Source organism: Corvus hawaiiensis, chromosome 4, assembly GCF_020740725.1.
Source record: "Corvus hawaiiensis isolate bCorHaw1 chromosome 4, bCorHaw1.pri.cur, whole genome shotgun sequence".
Lineage (NCBI taxonomy): Eukaryota > Metazoa > Chordata > Aves > Passeriformes > Corvidae > Corvus > Corvus hawaiiensis.
In genome coordinates this window covers 65,802,939-65,820,961 of record NC_063216.1, presented here as the reverse complement: position 1 = coordinate 65,820,961, position 18,023 = coordinate 65,802,939, and the positions used below count along the sequence as shown (strand labels likewise).

The 18,023-nt window shown below is 39.8% G+C and overlaps 1 protein-coding gene across 3 annotated transcripts in view; it reads left to right on the top strand.

The window, feature by feature from the left end:
• The window catches only part of DUS4L (dihydrouridine synthase 4 like), a 37,668-nt gene that overhangs the window by 8,170 nt on the left and 11,475 nt on the right, over positions 1-18,023 (top strand). The window contains exons 1-5 of one of the 3 annotated variants that reach the window (XM_048302627.1): positions 6,491-6,662; positions 6,900-7,003; positions 10,405-10,505; positions 12,635-12,785; positions 17,003-17,138. In XM_048302627.1, coding sequence (XP_048158584.1) covers positions 6,912-7,003; positions 10,405-10,505; positions 12,635-12,785; positions 17,003-17,138 — 480 coding nt within the window. In that variant the 5' untranslated portion in view covers positions 6,491-6,662; positions 6,900-6,911. Of the gene's footprint in view, positions 1-803; positions 2,142-6,490; positions 6,663-6,899; positions 7,004-10,404; positions 10,506-12,634; positions 12,786-17,002; positions 17,139-18,023 lie in introns of those variants that run through there. The other 2 variants (XM_048302628.1, XM_048302626.1) reach the window with 2 other exon arrangements.

Here is an 18,023-nt window from a genome sequence, read left to right as displayed (position 1 = left end):
AAAAGAAATTGAACCAAACTACCATGCTTACAGTGAATTTCCCCCCAAATACAGAGCAGGAAGGAAAAGCATAATACAAAGCAATGTTCTCATAGTCCATCTGACCTTCTTCAGTAGTAAAAATATAAAGCATTCGGTTTTTTCTGTCGTGGACAATGACAAAAGAAATTTTTCATTTTTGATCATCCTGTTTCTTAAGGAAAAACTAAGTGTAATAGATTGTATGTTGGTAGTGCAGGAAAACAGAATCCCTTAATCACAGAAAAATTACAAAAATTACAATGGAACTTGTGTAGGTTTATCTGACAATATGGGATTAGAGTTGCAAATACACTACATGCTTGTTCAGAAAGATTTGCTGCAGATAAGAGTCCTGAAATTTACGTAATTCAGCCATTGAGCTCTTACTGGAAGAAGGTCAGTGAATAGACTGAGTTGCACAGAAAATTATTAGTCCTCTTGTGTCTTTCCATCATAATTTTATGTTATAAAGGCAATAAATGTGTGTAGCAAATAAAATACTATTTATTTGCAGTTTCAAAAGAAGGGAAGAAATGCTTCTGTGACCTGTGTTTTGTTTCAAAATTTCTGGAATGTGTTGATAGGTGTTGTAGATACTCTGATGTCTGCCTTGTTCAATGGATTTCTCTGATAAAGCTGTAGTACTCATCCCTGTTGTTCTCCCATTACTGTCTGTAAGCTTCAGGTGGTTGTTCTAAGGGGTGCTGCACAAAATCTACAAGAAGATTTAGCATAAAATTTAAACTAGAATGTAACTTACTGCTTTAATTTCCAATTTGAAGGTATAATGGTGGCTAGAGGACTCTTGGCAAATCCAGCTATGTTTGCAGGATATGAAGAGACACCTTTTCAGTGCATCCAGGACTGGGTTGACATAGCTCTTGAGCACGGAACTCCTTTTACGTGTTTTCACCACCACTTAATGTACATGATGGAGCGGATAACTTCTAAACAAGAAAAAAAAGTTTTTAATGTTTTATCAAGTACCTCAGCAGTATTAGATTATCTGAATGACCATTATGGCGTGTGAAAGTATGTTAGTCCTATGTAAACTTGTATTTGCAATTGTCAGTAAACTGCAGAAGTTTTAATTGGGTTCTTACTTTTTAGTCACATTTATATATTGTGTAAGTATCTTCAACACAGCAAAACATTATCATTAGGATGATACTTTCTATTTTTATGTCTATTTTTCACTCTAGAGAATATTCAAGATTCTACAAATGTGGAATTCTATTTACAATGCACTACTACACAGAGGATTGATTATTTTAAGGCCCCAGTAATTTAATTTTTCACAGAATAATTGCTTACAGCAATATGATTGCAAAACTAGGGCCTTTCTTACATGAAAGCTCCTAAAATCAGGACTACTTACAAATAATGCCAGTAATTTCAGACCAAAAGAATACAAAGGGAGCAACTACAGAAGTTTTTGCTTTAGGTAACATAAGCTTAAAGCCCATCATACTATCCGCTTTTAAATTTGATGTTCCTTTTGCAGCCTAAAACTTTCTAAACTTACTTACAACTTAGAAAAATTCTACACTTCTTATAGCAAAAGAAACACAGATGAACAATTATGGAAAGAAGGAAAATGAAAAGGGAAAGAAGAAAAAAGGAAAACTAAGAGATAGTTTAAGTAAAAATTTAGCTGAATCTAAAGAACAAGACTTAAAGTTCAATGTAACTAAATTCAGAGTTTTTTATCTACTGTAGAATAGTTGTATACAAGATTAAATCCCTATCATCTACCAAACCAGAACTTTTTAGGTCAAAGAAAAGCTGACAGATTCTCTCAGTGGGGCTCTTGCAGTCCTTTCTGCCTGCTGGCATGTTGCTTATCAAAGCATGACAGCCACTTGGTTTTGAGTCGTTATATATGAGTGAAATAGTGAAAATTAGAACAAGATAATAGCATTACACACCAGCTGCATTTGTTCTGCAAGGGAAATTTCACAAAACTGTACAGGACAATTATTTGTAATCAAATAATTTGCTTTCTTTACATGTTTACACAGAAATTCATACCAAAAATTGCCTAGTTTTCTGACTGTGATTGTTTTGTGAATATATATGTGAATAGTTCCAAATTTTCTAAATAAATTGCTGGTTTTGTATGCAGTTGTAATTTTTTTTGTTATACAGCAGTCTGGAGGAGGGAAGGTTGCTTTTGAAGCTACTCCCCAAATGTTTTCATAGTTCAGGTATCTTAAATTGTCACAATTTTTTTAATGCAATAGCATAAAATACTTGATCATTTTTTATAATGAATATGTCTGATTTAGGCATATGAACAAAAGTTTGAAAGGCATGACCCAAGTCATCAAGTCCAGTTCACTATTTAAGGCAGCAAAGTTACGTAACTCTTCTGATATGATCACCTTCCCGATGTGCTAACAAATGGAAAACTACAGACATGCTTTGCTTTCCTAGGCTGAGACAACCTCTTCAACCATTTTTGGTGTGTCTCCATTCCCTCAGACAACTGTTTTTTCATTCTTCTGGATTGTAATGTTTTTTTGACATTAGTTGGGCACATTTCTGTATAGCATTCCAGGTAAATTCCCCACAGTGTCTTCTGCAGTTAATACTTCATACAATGTTTCACTTGTCTTCAACTAATATTCATCATGTAAATTAGGAGCTCCCAGTTTTAGAGCAGAAGTTCTTATTTCCCAACTGCATGACTATGTATTTTGTACTGCCAAATTTCCAGTATCGAGTTCATCCAAATATGGTGCAACTCAGTTCTCCTCAGTTCTGAAAATGCCTCCGGGCTCCTCTGAAGTAAAACTATACAACTGAATTGTAGAGGAAAAGGATTGTGAAACTAAGCCCTTTGTTGCCACTTTCTTGAGAGTTTTATGATTTGGCTAGCAACTATTATATGTAGCAAACTATCCCATTAGCCTCAAGGAGCAGAGAAGAATAATATATATAATCAACACAATTTATTTTTTCTGTCGTAGTGGGAAAATTGAATTTTAGAGGACTGGAAATACCTTGACCTATTTAGGAACTGAGTACTTGATGATTTTGAAGGCAGCAGTTGTTGTGCCTGTGTGAGATTAATCACAGAGATTCCTGCCTGAAGTACAAGACCTAGGTTGCTGTTAATATTGGTATTAATTATGGAGTGCTTGATCTGGCCTTTTGTGTATCATAAAAGTCAATGGAAGTTCATCATCCCTTTCCAAGGGTGAAATGAATCTTATGCCTTCCATTCTAAATGTTGTATGCATCTGAATATACTTCACTGTGTTTCCATAGAATAAACTGCAAAGTTGGAGTCTTTGAGCCATACTTTGAACACCATACTGTTCCAATATACATAAATTGCTACGGTTGGGAGTTATTCAACTACCAGTGTTATTTTTAGAATAACACTGTCTTGGGGTGACTCTATGATGTGTATCCCATATCGCTGCCCTATGCCCAGAAATTAACTTTGTGCCTTTCTGTGTCTCTAAACTGAGCCTGAGAGGGGGAAGGAAAAACTGAGCAAAACTTTTTCAAAGCAGTTTGCAGCTTGTTCAAGGCCACACAGAGATAGCAGGTTTTTCCCCAGCTGCGGCAGGGGAGCAAGGAGGCACCCGGCTTGCTGCTTTCCGGTCAGCTTTTGGCCAGTTGTTTCAGTTTCTTGTTCTCCAGAGAAAGACTGAGAGTTGAACTTTGCTTTTCCTTCCCTGGAATTCCAGATTTTCTCCCTTTTCTACTGGACCTCAGAGCACATCAGGAGGACTTTCCACTGGGCACAGAGGGCCTGGCCCTGGCCCAAGCCCCAGCTCCGAGGAGACCAAAGGGAGGACTCTAACACTTTTCCCAGGTTTTATCTCCACAGCGAGAGATTTTATTATTTAGCATTATTTTCCTTTCCCATGTGTTTGTTAAATAAATAGTTTTATCTCCTTCACTTTCCTTCGAAGAAAATTTATTTTTCCTGAACCTGGTGGGGGAGGGGTGGTTGTGCCTTCTCTCAGAGTATATATTTCTAAATTTGGCCAAACTGGAACAGGTCATATTTCTCATTAGAAGACATTTGATTACAGAAAAATTCTAATTTCGTTTAAAACCACTGGATGTAGTCCTTCTCCTGTACATGTTACTTTTAACATCACCAGGTGGTCAGCCTTTTGATTTTCTAGTTTTTAAATGTTGTTAATATAAGTACAAAGCAAATAACATAAGATACAAAGCATTGTTTCCTATTTTAGGTTCTTTGCCTCCTGTAACTGATCCTGTTCTTTATGTTAAACCCCCCCTGCACAACAATACCATATTCTCATAATACCTGTATGTTTTTGCAGCTTTTACCCTGCTTCAATAACCCCAGCACCCTCACACAGCCTATACAATCCCATTTTCTCTATTGCCTATTGTTAAATTTCTTAGGTCTCATGGGTTGATGGTTGGCCAAAAGCAGTGTATGGTGATGAGAAGGCTGTCACAGAAGCCAAAACAGAACAAATTTAAACTTTCCTTTTGTTTCAGAAGAGAATTAGTTTTATTTCAGTCCTCTAACCAGTTGCTAATATACAGGCATTTCCTATTTTCTGCTTCAGAATAGTTTGTCACCTCATTGATTGAAAAGGAAGGTATTCCTTTTAACTGTAATGTTTGAAGATTTATGATTTTTTTCCCTAAAACAGCCAGCCATTATGTATATATTGTATGGCATGATATTCATCATATGGGGGTTCAGTATAAGAGAGACAGCCTTAGATCAACAACCCAGACTTCTACAGCTTCAGGTAGAATTCCTTCCAGGAGCAGCAGAGTGCACTCAGCAGGAGAAGAGAGGTCTCACAAATGTTTGCAGGGGACCTCTCTTTTCTTCAGGTCTCATTCTATGTTGCTGGGGAACACGCATCAGCCGCAGTGGAAGTGCACAGCAGTCACATTCACTGAGAGTCTTTCTGAGATCTTATGAAGCCTCTAAAGTGATAAAGCAGACTCCAAGTCTCTGGCAGTGGGAATGAGTGAATACAGTCCTATCAGTATGAGGGTATGCTAGTGGGAGAGCAGTTTACAGTACTAGAAAGAGGCGAGTAAGCAGCTCAGAAATGGAAACTGCTCTGTAATAAAAGGAAAGTATTAACGTTTTAACAGCTTCAGTGAAGTATAGTGGCTGTAGGCCAGTAGCTAAAATGTAATAACCAGAACATTTGAAGAGGTGGTGTTTTGTCTATACTGCTGATTAAATATGTTTGTGAAAATGTGTTAGAAATACTACTTAAAACTGGGAGTGTTCCTACTGTGTAGATTGGACTGAAATGACTGCTTATATCTCTCTCCAGTATTTGTTATGCATAAACAATTATTAGGGATGTAACCTTTCATTCAGACATTGCTTGGCAACAACTAGGAAAATGTTGACACACTGGCTCCATCCCCAGGCTGCAGACCTGGGAAATTTTAAGTAAACAATTTCAGATTGTGAGCAGCTTCAAACAGCTCTGCTCAAAACTGCTTATGCAAGAACTTCCACCCCACATCAATTCTAATGGATTAGAGTAACAAAGAACTACTATTCACAGCATTTTATATATCTCATGTTGATGGAACTTAATTGGGAAAAAATTCCCTAAAGCAAGTAGCTGTATCAAAGAGTGCTGGAGATGCCCAGGTAGACACGGTAACCTCTTCCACTGGCAGCACCTCAGCATCTGCTAGGATCAACAGGAAAAAATGATCAGAGGATGTCTTTCTTATGCATGGGCAAAGAGAGCTGCATGGCTAGCAAAAGAGGTGCTCAAGAAATGGGTAAACGGGTACCAAGGTATGGAAAGAATGTGCTTGGAGCCTTGGTACACTGATAAAAACATTGCACAGGCACAGGACAGTAGGATAGAACAGGGCTTTCTGAAGGAATACTGTTTGATTCATGAGGTCCAAACAGGCCTATTTGAGTGCTTGAGACTGTTGTTCGGTTGTTATTTGTGCTGTCCTTACAAATACTGGACCTGTTTTTCTTGAGAAAACAATTTACTGGGTCTTAATACATTAATGTAGTGTAACACATGGAAGAGGGAATGGATAGACACACGCAGTATTTTAACTGAACTTGAGAAACTCATGATAGTGCTGGAGAGCAGAGTTGAAGACTCCAAAAGCTGGAGTCACGGACCGGTGGCATGAGCACAGCAGGATTCCGCAGAAAAATGCTTACAAATCATTCCCTCGATAGGAGAAAACGTAATGCTCATTTGAACCTTGCTCAGCCCGTAGATCCACGCGTTCCCCAACAGAGGTGCGGCCCCTTAGCAACTCCGCGCTCGCCGTCATTTTCGGCCCCCCCCGCTCCGCAGGCGGCACTGCCCGTGTGCCCGGGCGGCCGGGCCGCAACGAGCGCGGCCTGTGCGGCGGGAGCGCCGCTCCGCCGGGCTGCACTCTGCCTCCCTCCCTCGCCCGCACCTTTCCCCGGCCGGGCCGGCGGCAGCCCCGCGCCGCCCCCGCTGTGTCATTCAGCCCCATCCCGGCCCACATTCCCCGGGCAGGGCGGAGGCGGCACCGTGTCCGCACAGACACCCCTTTCCCCCGCCCTGCGCCGCCGGGAGAGACTGGTCCGCGCTTCCGCAGCTCCGACCGCTCCCGCCCCTTGGCCGCCATCAGCCCCACCGGGCGCCGGCGCTGACGAGGTTGGAAGGCCGGCCGGGCGGGAGCATGGGGCGGCCGCTGGGCTGCGCGGCCGCGCAGGGGGCGCTGGCAGCGCTGGGGGGCGGGAGGCGGCGGGAGGAACCCGCGGGCCCGCGGCCGCCTCGCGGGGGCTCTGCCGGGGACCCTGCCCAGCGGGCCAGCGCCGCCCCGGGCTGTCCCGGTCGTGGTTCGGGAGGGGAAGTCAGAGCCGCCCGCCTGAGCCGTCCCTTCTTCCGCAGGCCGCCGGGACGATGACTTTCCAGTGGACGGCAGTGGCTACCATCCTGTATGGTGAAATCGGAGTAATTCTCGTGCTTTGCCTGCCATTCATTTCCCCGTTGAGGTAGGAGGACTTCGGCGTGCTGAGCAACACAGCTCGCTCTTCTCACCAGTGTGGGCTTATTTTACGTCTCTGTTTTCATAAACACGGAGCTTTGCTGCATCCTAAACTAGTTGTGAACATAGCCGAAGGACTGCTGTTTGGGACTTGAGTATCAGGAGCTGCAAGAATCGCAAGTCTCTTTAAGGAGCTTTGTGTTTTCTACGCAGTGCTGATTCATCCGAGAGCAGCGGTCTCGGCGTGCCCAGAGCAGCCCCCTGCTTTGCTTCAGCAGGTGGGACGGCTTTTCCCAGAGTTTTGGAGTAGGCAGCGTACAGGAAGGCATCTGGCAGTAATAAATGAGAGGAGAATGCAGGTTTTTTCGGCAGTTGTTTGTCACATTTGTGAGATGCAACTCTATGTTTTGGTGTACACTAGGCATTGTGGGTGCTGAACAGATGAGATGTCAGATATACAATGCAGGCTGCAAACTGTGTGTAAGGCCCGCAAGAAATTTTTGATCACTTGTTTAAAAAAACTGAACCTGAGTTTGAAGCAGAAGGTTTGGGACTACTGGAATAAGGGCCTTTGTAAACTTATATATAGATTAAGAAAATAGTACTACTTCTGGAACACAACACAGACATTAAGAAAATAGTAAATTCTTGTAAAATAAATGCACATAATAAGGGAAAGGAAAAAAATGCATTTATTATCTTTACTGTATGCAAAGGCTTGACTTACAGCATTATCTTGTTTCCTGTAAGTAGCTCTTCAAATTTGGTGATACTATTTCTCTACAGGAAATAAAGCTAGTTTCTCTGCAGGAGGCAAGAGAAGTAGACTTATGATTTCTTTTCAGAATATCAGGAAGTCTTAAGAACCAAACCCACAAAAATCCCACAACCCCCCAAAACAACAAGCAGGAAGAAACTTTAAAGCTTTTTTTTTTGTTTTTAAATGCTGCTGTTTCAGCAGTCTTCTGTGAAAACTGTTTGTTTCTTTGTGTCTTCTGTTTGTTTCCTGCATCTTTAGATATATTTAGAATGATGTAGCTTTTACTGTCCTCTTAAGGAACAAGAGTTGTTGCGGAAAGTTTGGATTTAATTACTTAAACCTGTGGAGGAGTCTTGAAAATGACTGGCTCCTCCACACCTGGTACCAATGATTAGGCATGTTTCCTCAGCTTGAGAAGTTGAAACTGTTCTAAAATCTAATTCAGCTTCTGGTTTTTTACAAGTTGGCTTGCAAGTTCAGCATTTTTACATAGACTGTTGAGTTGTTGTATTTCTTACTGTTTTCTAAGCAAAAGTGCAACTATGTAAGAGGAGAGGAGTATTATGGGAGTCATAAGCATCAGGTTATTAATGGCTTATGTGAGGAAACTAGTTGCAAGAATTTCTTCAGGCTGATGTCACAAGCAGAATACTTTGGGAGTATTGAAATATGTTTCACTTACAATGCAAACGGAGTCCAGTGTTAGTGGCTGAAAAGCAAATTCGTAATGTGCAGCTGTGCCAAAATTTTTTCAAACATTAAACACAGTGTTTTTAATTATATAGAAAGGATAGATTTGTGTGCTTTTTTTGGAGCATTCAGCTATTCCTCTGAACACTGGTTTCTAAAAGAGTGAAATAGCTTTGTCCCTTATGTGATATATGCAATTATCTTCTTAACAAAACTTGCAGGAATCTTGTGGGGTTAAAAATTAGATTTAGCTGCTGTGACAGTACCAGAGGGCAGCAACTCTGCCTGACACATCTTGGTGGCCTGGGAGCTAGTTTTGTCAGCAGTAAGGCATGCATGGTTACTGACAGGTGTGAAACTGCTGTTCTTGGAAGTTTTGATTTACTCAGTAAACTGATTCGTTGTCTCTCTTGTGTGTGCACATTTTTTTAAATAATGTTTTTCAGATTTGCTAACAAGTTTGTAAGTTCCTGGGGAACAAGTAAATTGACAGTATAAAACTGCAAGTACACGAAGAGATCTGTTCTACTAGGTGTAGTACATCTAAAATGGTGGCTAGTATTATAGTTTGGAAGGATTATATTTATATGACTTCTGGCACCAAAAGGATGTAGAGTTTTAGTAAATGTGAATGTCTATACTTGCTGAGGAAAAATAAATGTGAAAATAAAACACAGGAAGATTTTCCAGTAAAGAGATCCATATTTTTAGCCTGATTATAACTTGGCAGTGTAGTTTATCTAAGGTCATACTTCAAAGAATCACCTCTTAAGTGGAGGTCAGTATGGAGCTTGGAAAATTGCACGTTTAAAGAGTTAGCGAGTTGGCTTTGTTTGAGTTGTAGCTTGAAGTAAGCTTTTTGTTTGATACATACTGTGGCTGTCTGCTGTAAAGAATTGAGATTATACTAAAAGACTTAAATGCACAACGCTAAAACATTTTAATTCTTTCTGGTGGAGAACCGTAAAGGACCACAGGAGATCATGCTGCAGTCTGATTTAAATTAAATTCGTAGTAGGTTGGAAACTGCTGTGAGAGGGCAAATCTTAACAGTCTCTAGGAAGTGTAAATAGTCGTAACAAAAGTAGGAAATTTTACCTCATATAATAAGATGGTGAGTAGCATGTCTGTGTTACGTCCCTATGGCATGACTAGGTATTATTTCATTTGTGCAGTAGCACTGATTCTAACCTGCAGCAAAGAACAAATAGGTGCTCTGTTGTAACTTGTTTCAATTCATTTGAGCGCATTAGATGTTCTTTGTGCTGCAGGTGTGATTCTGCCACGCCCTCCATGCAGCAATATCAAATAGACAACTAATCATTTAAAAATAAAAAGCCTGCATCAGCATTGGCCTCACCAGAACTCGCTTCTGTAGCCAGCAAATTTATGCTTGGGAAAGAAGTTTTAACCCTTAACAAAATATGAACACAAGATTTGTCTTTTTTGTTGTCGTTACAAGTTAGAATGTAGTAACAGTCCTTGTACTTCAGAATTATGCAGACCCATCAGCATAAAAGATAAGCCTTCTGAAGAAGGATGGTAGAGAATTTCTGGAAGCTTTTAATTTTATTTGGCAACAAGAGGTATTAGTGGATAAAAATAAAAATAATGGAATGGGTTTTACAGTCTTTACCCCATCCCTTGTTATAGTCAGGACTGAATACAACGTATTGCTAGCCAAAGTATAAGCTAAAATCAGACACATCTGCAGAGTCCCTGCTATTGTGCAAGACATTTGTAAGATGAACCAACTGGTTTTGCCTGTATCAACAACAAAAAAAGACAAGTTGGATTTCTGGAAAAGTTAATATATACCTAAATTATATTGCAATTAGAGGAACTGTTTAGAGACCTTATACAAGTCTCTTATCAATAACAAGGCTCTCTTCTGTGAGGTTGTAATGCTCTTCTTTTAGTGCTTAATTATTTTTGAATAACTCAGTTCTATTTTACAGATGGCAGAAGATTTTTATGTTTCCTCTATGGAGCAAAATGGCAGTATTTTGGAACAAGATGTTCCTTACAATAATAGTTCTGTTGATCATCTTGTTTCTTGGTAAGTGTTAGATAATTTCTTAACAAATGGGTAAAAGAAACCTGGTACATTGAGTTTATATCAGTAAATTAATGGAAGGGATTTAAGCTTAGTGTAAGTCAGCTGATTTATTGAAAAGTTATACCATAGAATGAAAGAGGAGAGGGCTAATACTGCATCCACATTGGGAATCCAAATGCAATTGTAATATACTGAGTGAATGAGAAGGAAAAATGGAGCTTAGTCTAGGCTGCTGCTTGGTTTCCCTTTCTCATACAGGTAAATGAACTTGTTTGACAGCAGAATTTGGCTGAGGTGCACCTCATGCAGTAGATGGCACTCTTTCTTTTGGTTGCTGTTGAAACAGAAGACCAGAATATATCAAAGCACTGGGCTGACTGAATACTTTTGCTCAGTACAGATACAAAACATCTGCTGGCTACATTTGTTATGAGCAGATCCTCAGGTCTGTGAACTAAGAGTAAAGCTTTAATGGTTACCATATGCCTGACTGATGTCATTTCATGTCTGCCCTGACTGCTTTGTGTGGTAAGCATCTCCTGTATTTCAGTGATGAAAGTAGTTCTCCTGTGTTTCAGGGATATTAGATAGTTCTCCATGGATAAGTGTTTCCAGTGCCTTAGAATATACATGCTACTTAACTCCAAGCTACTTGAAATAGAAAGAAAAAATGCATGGTTTTATTTTCTACTGAGGGAAACATGCAGATGCACTTATATATATAGCAATGTCAGACCAGGCTACAGTACTATATTCTTAATATTTAAAGTACCAGAAATGCAATAAACTTCTAAAATTATTTTTTAAGATTATGTTTAGTATTATCCTTAAAAGTAGATCTTCAGTAAATGGCTTGAGATTGGGAACTAATTTATTTAATTTACTCTCTTGAACTGCTGTTGAAAACTTTGACCAGAGTTTGCTTTTGAGTTGGTGATGGTCATTGGTTTTGTGGAAAGATAGAATTGGGCTGAAGGGAAGCAGTGATGAGATACCTGCCCCATAGGGTGAAGCGATAGGTTACTGCAGGCCTAGAGTCTTCCTATAGTGCAGGGACATGCATTTGTTTGCTCATAGTCTTCAATGCATTGTTTGAAGCTTCACTTCAGGGGTTTTATACCACCTAAATAACTCAGACATATGAAGGAGACCGTCATAAGTGATTATATTCACTTTTTATATGCTTTTCTTTGTAGTTGATTTAGCCTGCTTAGACAAATGCAGCAGCAATTTAATAACATCTGGCCAAAATACTCTGCAAGAACTGAGGCCATGTCATGAAATGTGTATATTTGTTGATGTGCAGGAAGAGATTTAAGGTGCTGTGTTGGTTGTAGGAATGTCTGATGACCTTATGTTTAAAGATTGTAATATGAACTCTTAACTGGGTTAGGTTTGGGGTTTATGTGGATGTAAGTCCCAATTATTTATTTTGTCCTTTGAAAGGTGTTTGCAGTGTACTGGCCCTTTTCCAGAACTATCAGGAGTATGTCATGGATGAAAGGAAGCTGAAAGATGTATGAAAGGCAAATGAAAGAAAGCTGAGTTGTAGCTTTCCTCCTCCATTCTTTTTATGATGTTGTTACAGTTAGTAGTTCCTACTGATGTTACTACTGCTGTGTTACTACAGTCTTCCTATTTTGATGGATGCTAAAGAAATAATTTTCTCCCTCTATGATTGAAGCACAAAGTAGACACTTCTGTCATTACTAAAACACATGCATATCTTAAACCCTGTGTGAAGCAGATACTTGAGGAAATACTACTTCTTTTTGCTTCTCTTTCTCTTTTCTTACTGTCTGCTGGGAAATTTTAGCTCGGTTGTCAGCAGTGACATTTTGACACTGTAGGGTCTTTGGTAACATCTGTGGCTGGGCACAAGCATTTGAAATACCTGTTCAAGCATATTTTGGGCAATGGTTTGTCATATTTCTGGGAATGTGCTAGAGCACTTCATGATTTATCAAGACCAATCTTTAAAATGTATGGATAACATAATTGAAGTCGCTATTGGTCCTATTACTGTTTGCTGAGTAGAAAGTCCAAATACCTATTTCTAGTACTGTGTCTAGTTTAGCATACATGCACACCTGCAGATGTGAATAAGAACAGACTGTTTTTGTTTGCAGATGCTGTTAGAGAAATCAGGAAATACTCATCTGTTCATGTGAATGAAAAGGCTGCAAATGTCAACAGCAGTGCCTTTGATCATATTCAGATGAAACTCTTTCGATCGCAAAGAAACCTGTATCTCTCAGGTTTTTCCTTATTTCTTTGGCTGTAAGTATAACATTTTTCTAATGTTTACGTAGTATGTTTGTTACAGGAACTGTTGTAGAAAGTAATTGTAAAGATCAGAAGGACAATTTCAGGAGATTAAAGAATTAATTATGACCAGGCTGGCTACAAGGTAAGTAAGATCAGGGAAAATAATACCTTACAAATGTTTGAAAATTAGAAGGATATGTGAGCAACACATGGAGAGAAACATTTTGAATGCTGGAGAAAACATGTATTTTGCAGAAGTTTCTTTGGGGAATACTCATTTCCTTCCTTAAACTTACACCCTTTGTTTTGCACATGGAAAACTGGAATAAAAAAACCCTCAAAACTAAAGTACTGTTAAAATAATATTAATATCTGGCAAACTGGTGTCATTGCTCCCTGCTGTGTTAAGAAGCAAAACTTGAGCCTGACCTGAGCCACTTCAGCTCAAGCATGAAGTTAAGAACTGTAGGATAATATTCTGGGTTTTAAGGAAAGTTTCAAATGTATTGCAGATCAAACGCTTTGTGGCAACTTGCCTACTATGGTGTTATGATCTTAGGTCTGGTGTTCTTTTCAGGATGCTTAAGTACAGCTCACAAAACAGGGTAAAGGAAAGGGCAGTTCTGTGCTGCCCACCTGTAGCAGCCAAGACTACCTGTGAATCAGTAGCCACAACAACCTGCAGATCGTATCAGTTGGGCAGAGAGCACATGAAGTCACTGGACACCGATAATGTGAACAAATGGAAACAGACATGTTGGTCTGATGATTTCCTATTTGTGCGTTTCTGTGGTGACTGGACAAGAAGTGTTGGTCCTCTTAGGAGTTCCTTCAGTGAGCTGCTTGACATTGCCTCAATACTCAAGAGGAGCACAAAACAAGAATATGACAGACTTATGACAAACTTCTTCCCCTTAGAGTGATGCGTGGCCATTTTAGCAGAGCATGGAGCATAAAGAAGTGTCAAGGAAAAATGAATACGAGGCTTGAGCAGAAAAACCTTGGAAAAAACAATGTGGCTGTAGCCTTGCTCAGTAGTGATAGGAATGCATCAAGTTCTTTGTCCTCCTACAGAAAGGTTAAGTAAATATGCACAAATACGTTTTTAAACTCTGCTCCAAGAGGAATAGCTGAATTGTGTCATACACAAGAATTGGAAGGTGGTCTCTCAGGGTCCTACTTACATTTAGCTTCCAAGGAAGAAAACTTGTAAAGTGGCCCCAGTAGATTTTATTTTGTATAAAAGCTCTGCTCTTGAAGAGGTTTGCTTGAGGTTTTTTTGAGGTGCTGGCCTTCCACCAAGATTTAGGAGAAATAAGCATTCTTCCAGTAGGGGCTAGATCAAAGGACTTTTCTTAGTAGAGCTGTTTTGTTTATCCATGAAACAGGCATAATGTCTGTCGGAGAAGTGGAGGAAAGGTGTTCCTTGGGTTTCCTTATCCTGCACTGCTGTACCATCACCCAACCAACGTGAGACCCCATCTAGTGTGAATGGGTAATTGGATGCCCCTAGTTCATTCTTTGTGTCAGTTTTGGTTCATTTTAGCACAGCAGCCAATAGGAGAATTCCACAAGACTGGTAAATGGAGATTCATGAAATGGAGGAGGCTGGGAGCTTGTCACTTCTGGCAAGACAACAGCAGTTGTGGGGTACAGATGAGGAAAATTATGTATCAGTGGAGGTATTTGGGCCAGCTGAGCCCTTATCTGCAAACTGCACAGAAAAGAGGAGTGTCATAGACCCGAAAGACTGTCCCCTGGGTAGGACAGAGACACCCATCTGCTAGTTTGCCCTGGTCCTCTGTCAGCCCATGCTGTACCAGAGAGGGATAAGAAGGGCTGAAAACAAAAGAGAATCTCAAGGAAACATGAGCCTACTGCTCACTGAGGCCTTCTAGGAGAGTCGGCAGGAGTGTAGCATCACTCCCAGTAGTGGAAGATGCAGCTAGGGAGTACTTAGGCCAGTTGGGCATACAAAAGTCTGTGGCATCCTAGGATGGCAGAGGGAGTTGGCCAATGTCATTGCAAGGCTTAGTTTGAAAGATCACAATTCTGGGGAGAATCCCGGTGACTGCAAAAAGGCAAACATATCCCATCTTCCAGAAGGATAAAAGACAGGATGTAGGAAACTGGAGACTGGCCTCCCTGGAAAGGTTATGAAGCAAATCTTGCTCAAAGACATCTTCAGGGACATGAAGGACACGATGACTTGGAACAGCCATCACGGACTTACTTAGGGAAGGTGATGCCTGACCAGTATATCCGTTTTGCAAGGCCTTTGACATAGTGCCTTTTAGTATCCTGAGAGTCTAACCATGGAGGGACATAGGCTGGAGAAATGGAGAAAAAAGCAGGTGGAAAATTCCCTGGACCTTTGGGCTCAAAGGATAATAATGATGTAAATTTTAGCTGGTGCCCCTCAGGGATTGGTACTGGTCTCGGTATTGTTTAATGTCCTTATTAACAACATGGATGATAGGATTGAGTGTGCTCTCAGCAAGCTGCTCACAGTGCCAAATCAGAGTGGTTGACATCTTGGAGAGCAGTGCTGTTTTTCAGAGGGAGCCAGAAAGGTTGAAGAAATGTACTGACAGAAATCTCATGAAGTTCAACAAAGACAAATGCAAAGTCTTACATTTTACAGGATAATCATATACAACGTCCAGGCTGGGGACTGGCTGCGTGGGTGAGCAGGAAACAGTTTTGTAGGAAAAAACCTGAGGATCCTGGTGGACAGCCAATCGTGTATTGAGCTGTGATAGCAAGGATGTCGTCAGCAGGTCAAGGAAAATGGTTATTCTCCTCTGTCTGACACATGTGGTGCTGCAGCTGCGGGACTGTGTCCAGTTTTAATTCCCCAAAATACTGGAGTACTGCAGTGGGGTACAGAGAAAGTTGGAGGCTGATATATGTGACCTCTGAGGAGATGATGATGGAACATGGCTTTCAGACAGAAGAGAAGAGACTTTGAAGGGAAAATCCCATTGGTTTGTATGTCTGTCTAGTAGCAGAAAAGATGGATCCAGTTCATCTCAGTGGATCCAAAAAGGAATGACAAGAGTTAACAGGAATCTGAGATGTTCTGACTTGTGGTAGAAAAGTACTGCTACTGTCAAGAGTGGTTAAACACTAGAACAAGGAACCTGAAGGATGGTGGAAACTCCCATCTCTGAAGATGGTAGGTGCTCAACTGGACAAGCCTCTGAGCAATCTGCTCAACCTGGCCTACTTTGCATGGGTTGGAAGCCTCCTTCGACCTACATGATTCTGTGATTAACTTTTAGTTGTGATGTTTTATTGATTCCTGCATCTGTAAGTTAATAGCAAAACTTGCTAACCTTTGGAAAAGTAGTGACATGGAGACCTTAACTTCTTTATTAACCTCTGAAATAGTAAGGAGCTTTCAATGAAAAAGCGAAGGGGTGGAGGGAGGCTTAACTTGAAAAGGTCTATTATATACTCTTCCAGTTATGAAAAAGCCAATTACTTGGATTTTCAAATTTCTTTGAAGAGCAGCTGCATAGTTACATTATAGGCATTAATTTAACTCAGTGTTATGTTACCTTGATTCAGCAACATTTGAAAGACTTCAAGATGAATAATGAAAGTAGTGATGCAAAGAAGCAATCACTAGATCAAATCATGGGAGGTATTTGCAAAACTTAGAATTGAGGTTCTGTATGAGTGTTGACATCTGCACATGTTCTGATTTAGCTGTATTGACAGTACTTTGAAGATTAATATGCTCACATTGCTACTTTTATTCTTGCAAGGCTGTTTATGAAATTGTGAGGGTTTTTTTTTTCACTGTACTCATTACCATAACTTGTTGTTTGGCTCTTGCATTTGGAGATCAATCCTGTTAAAAATACTGGGTCATTTAACAGTATTTAAACAGCCTTTAAGCAATCAGGTCTCTGACCCCTTAATGGCTGTGGGAGGTTCTGCGTCAAGTGAAAATCAGAATGTCAATGGATGAAAATATTTTCAGTCTCTCCTGTTACTGTTACTTGTCATCGATGAGCCTGAATGTTTCCCTTAAGGTGCTTAAACAGCCCTCTTCTGGTTTTATTTTTACATCTAATGCAGAGAGAGAAAAGGGCTTGTTTTGGTTTGTTGGATATTTTTGTTTGGTTTGATTTTTGTTGTTTTGGTTTTTGCTTGTGGTTTGGGTTTTTTTATTATTTATGCTGTAAATTACAGTTCTGTTCACTGTTTTTCTTCACCAGTGTATTGAGACGTACTGTTACCCTTCTTACTCAGTTGGCAAAAGAGATGGCATCTCATGCAGCTCTGGAGACACAAGTAAATGATGCTACTGAAGCAGCCAAAAAATACATGGCGGAGAACGAAAGGCTGCAGGAGGTACCTTTGAGCTTCATTATTAACTTTCTTATGCAGCAGGTAGTTAGTACGATGTACTCTGGGGATGGTTTGCTACGGAATGCTTGTCCATTTTTTTCCTTCTGGTTGAAAAAGGAAGAAAACTATTTTTACAGTATGTAATTTAGAATACTGAAAACAAACTATAGTAGCATTTTTTTAACAAAGGAAACTGAAGTAAACCAAGTAAATGAAGTCCTGTCTTTCCAGTACGAACTTCATCAAAGTAGTAATAGATTCTTAATGTATCTCTTTGAATTTAGTCATAACAAAGTAGAGAGAGACACTAATTTTATTCCTTTTATCCCAAACGATTGCCTGTTTAGGTCAAGGCTGTAGCAGTCCAGGATGAAAAAGCCTACTAAATAACTGTTTTCATGCTGACTGTTTCTTCTTAATAGGATTTTCTCCAGTCTTGAAATGTATTTTCTAATTTGAAAAATATTCTTTTGTATTTAATGTATTTCATATTCTTGTATCTTTTTATGGTGGGTCAGCCAACTTCAGAATACTTCCCCTGCTTAGTAGGACACTGTTGTAGTATTAATGAGACTACTACCAAAAATTTATTAATAAAAGATCAATGGACAAAAGAGATGTTATTTTTATGCAAAGAATGGTTAAGCTGTGGTTCAATACATAATTGTATTCAGGAAGGAAAGTCATCAAAGATGATTAAGATAAATGTATGAAATCTTTTCTTGTAACTGATTAGTTTGACTTCTGTTTGAAGAGACTGAACCATAAGCTAGAGTTCAGACATCTAGACATATGAAGACTTTAGAGTCCGGCACATTGTCAAAACAAAATTCCCTGCAGGTGTGTACAGGTTTCCTTCCAGTTTGTCTAAAGCAGTGTCTATGGTTA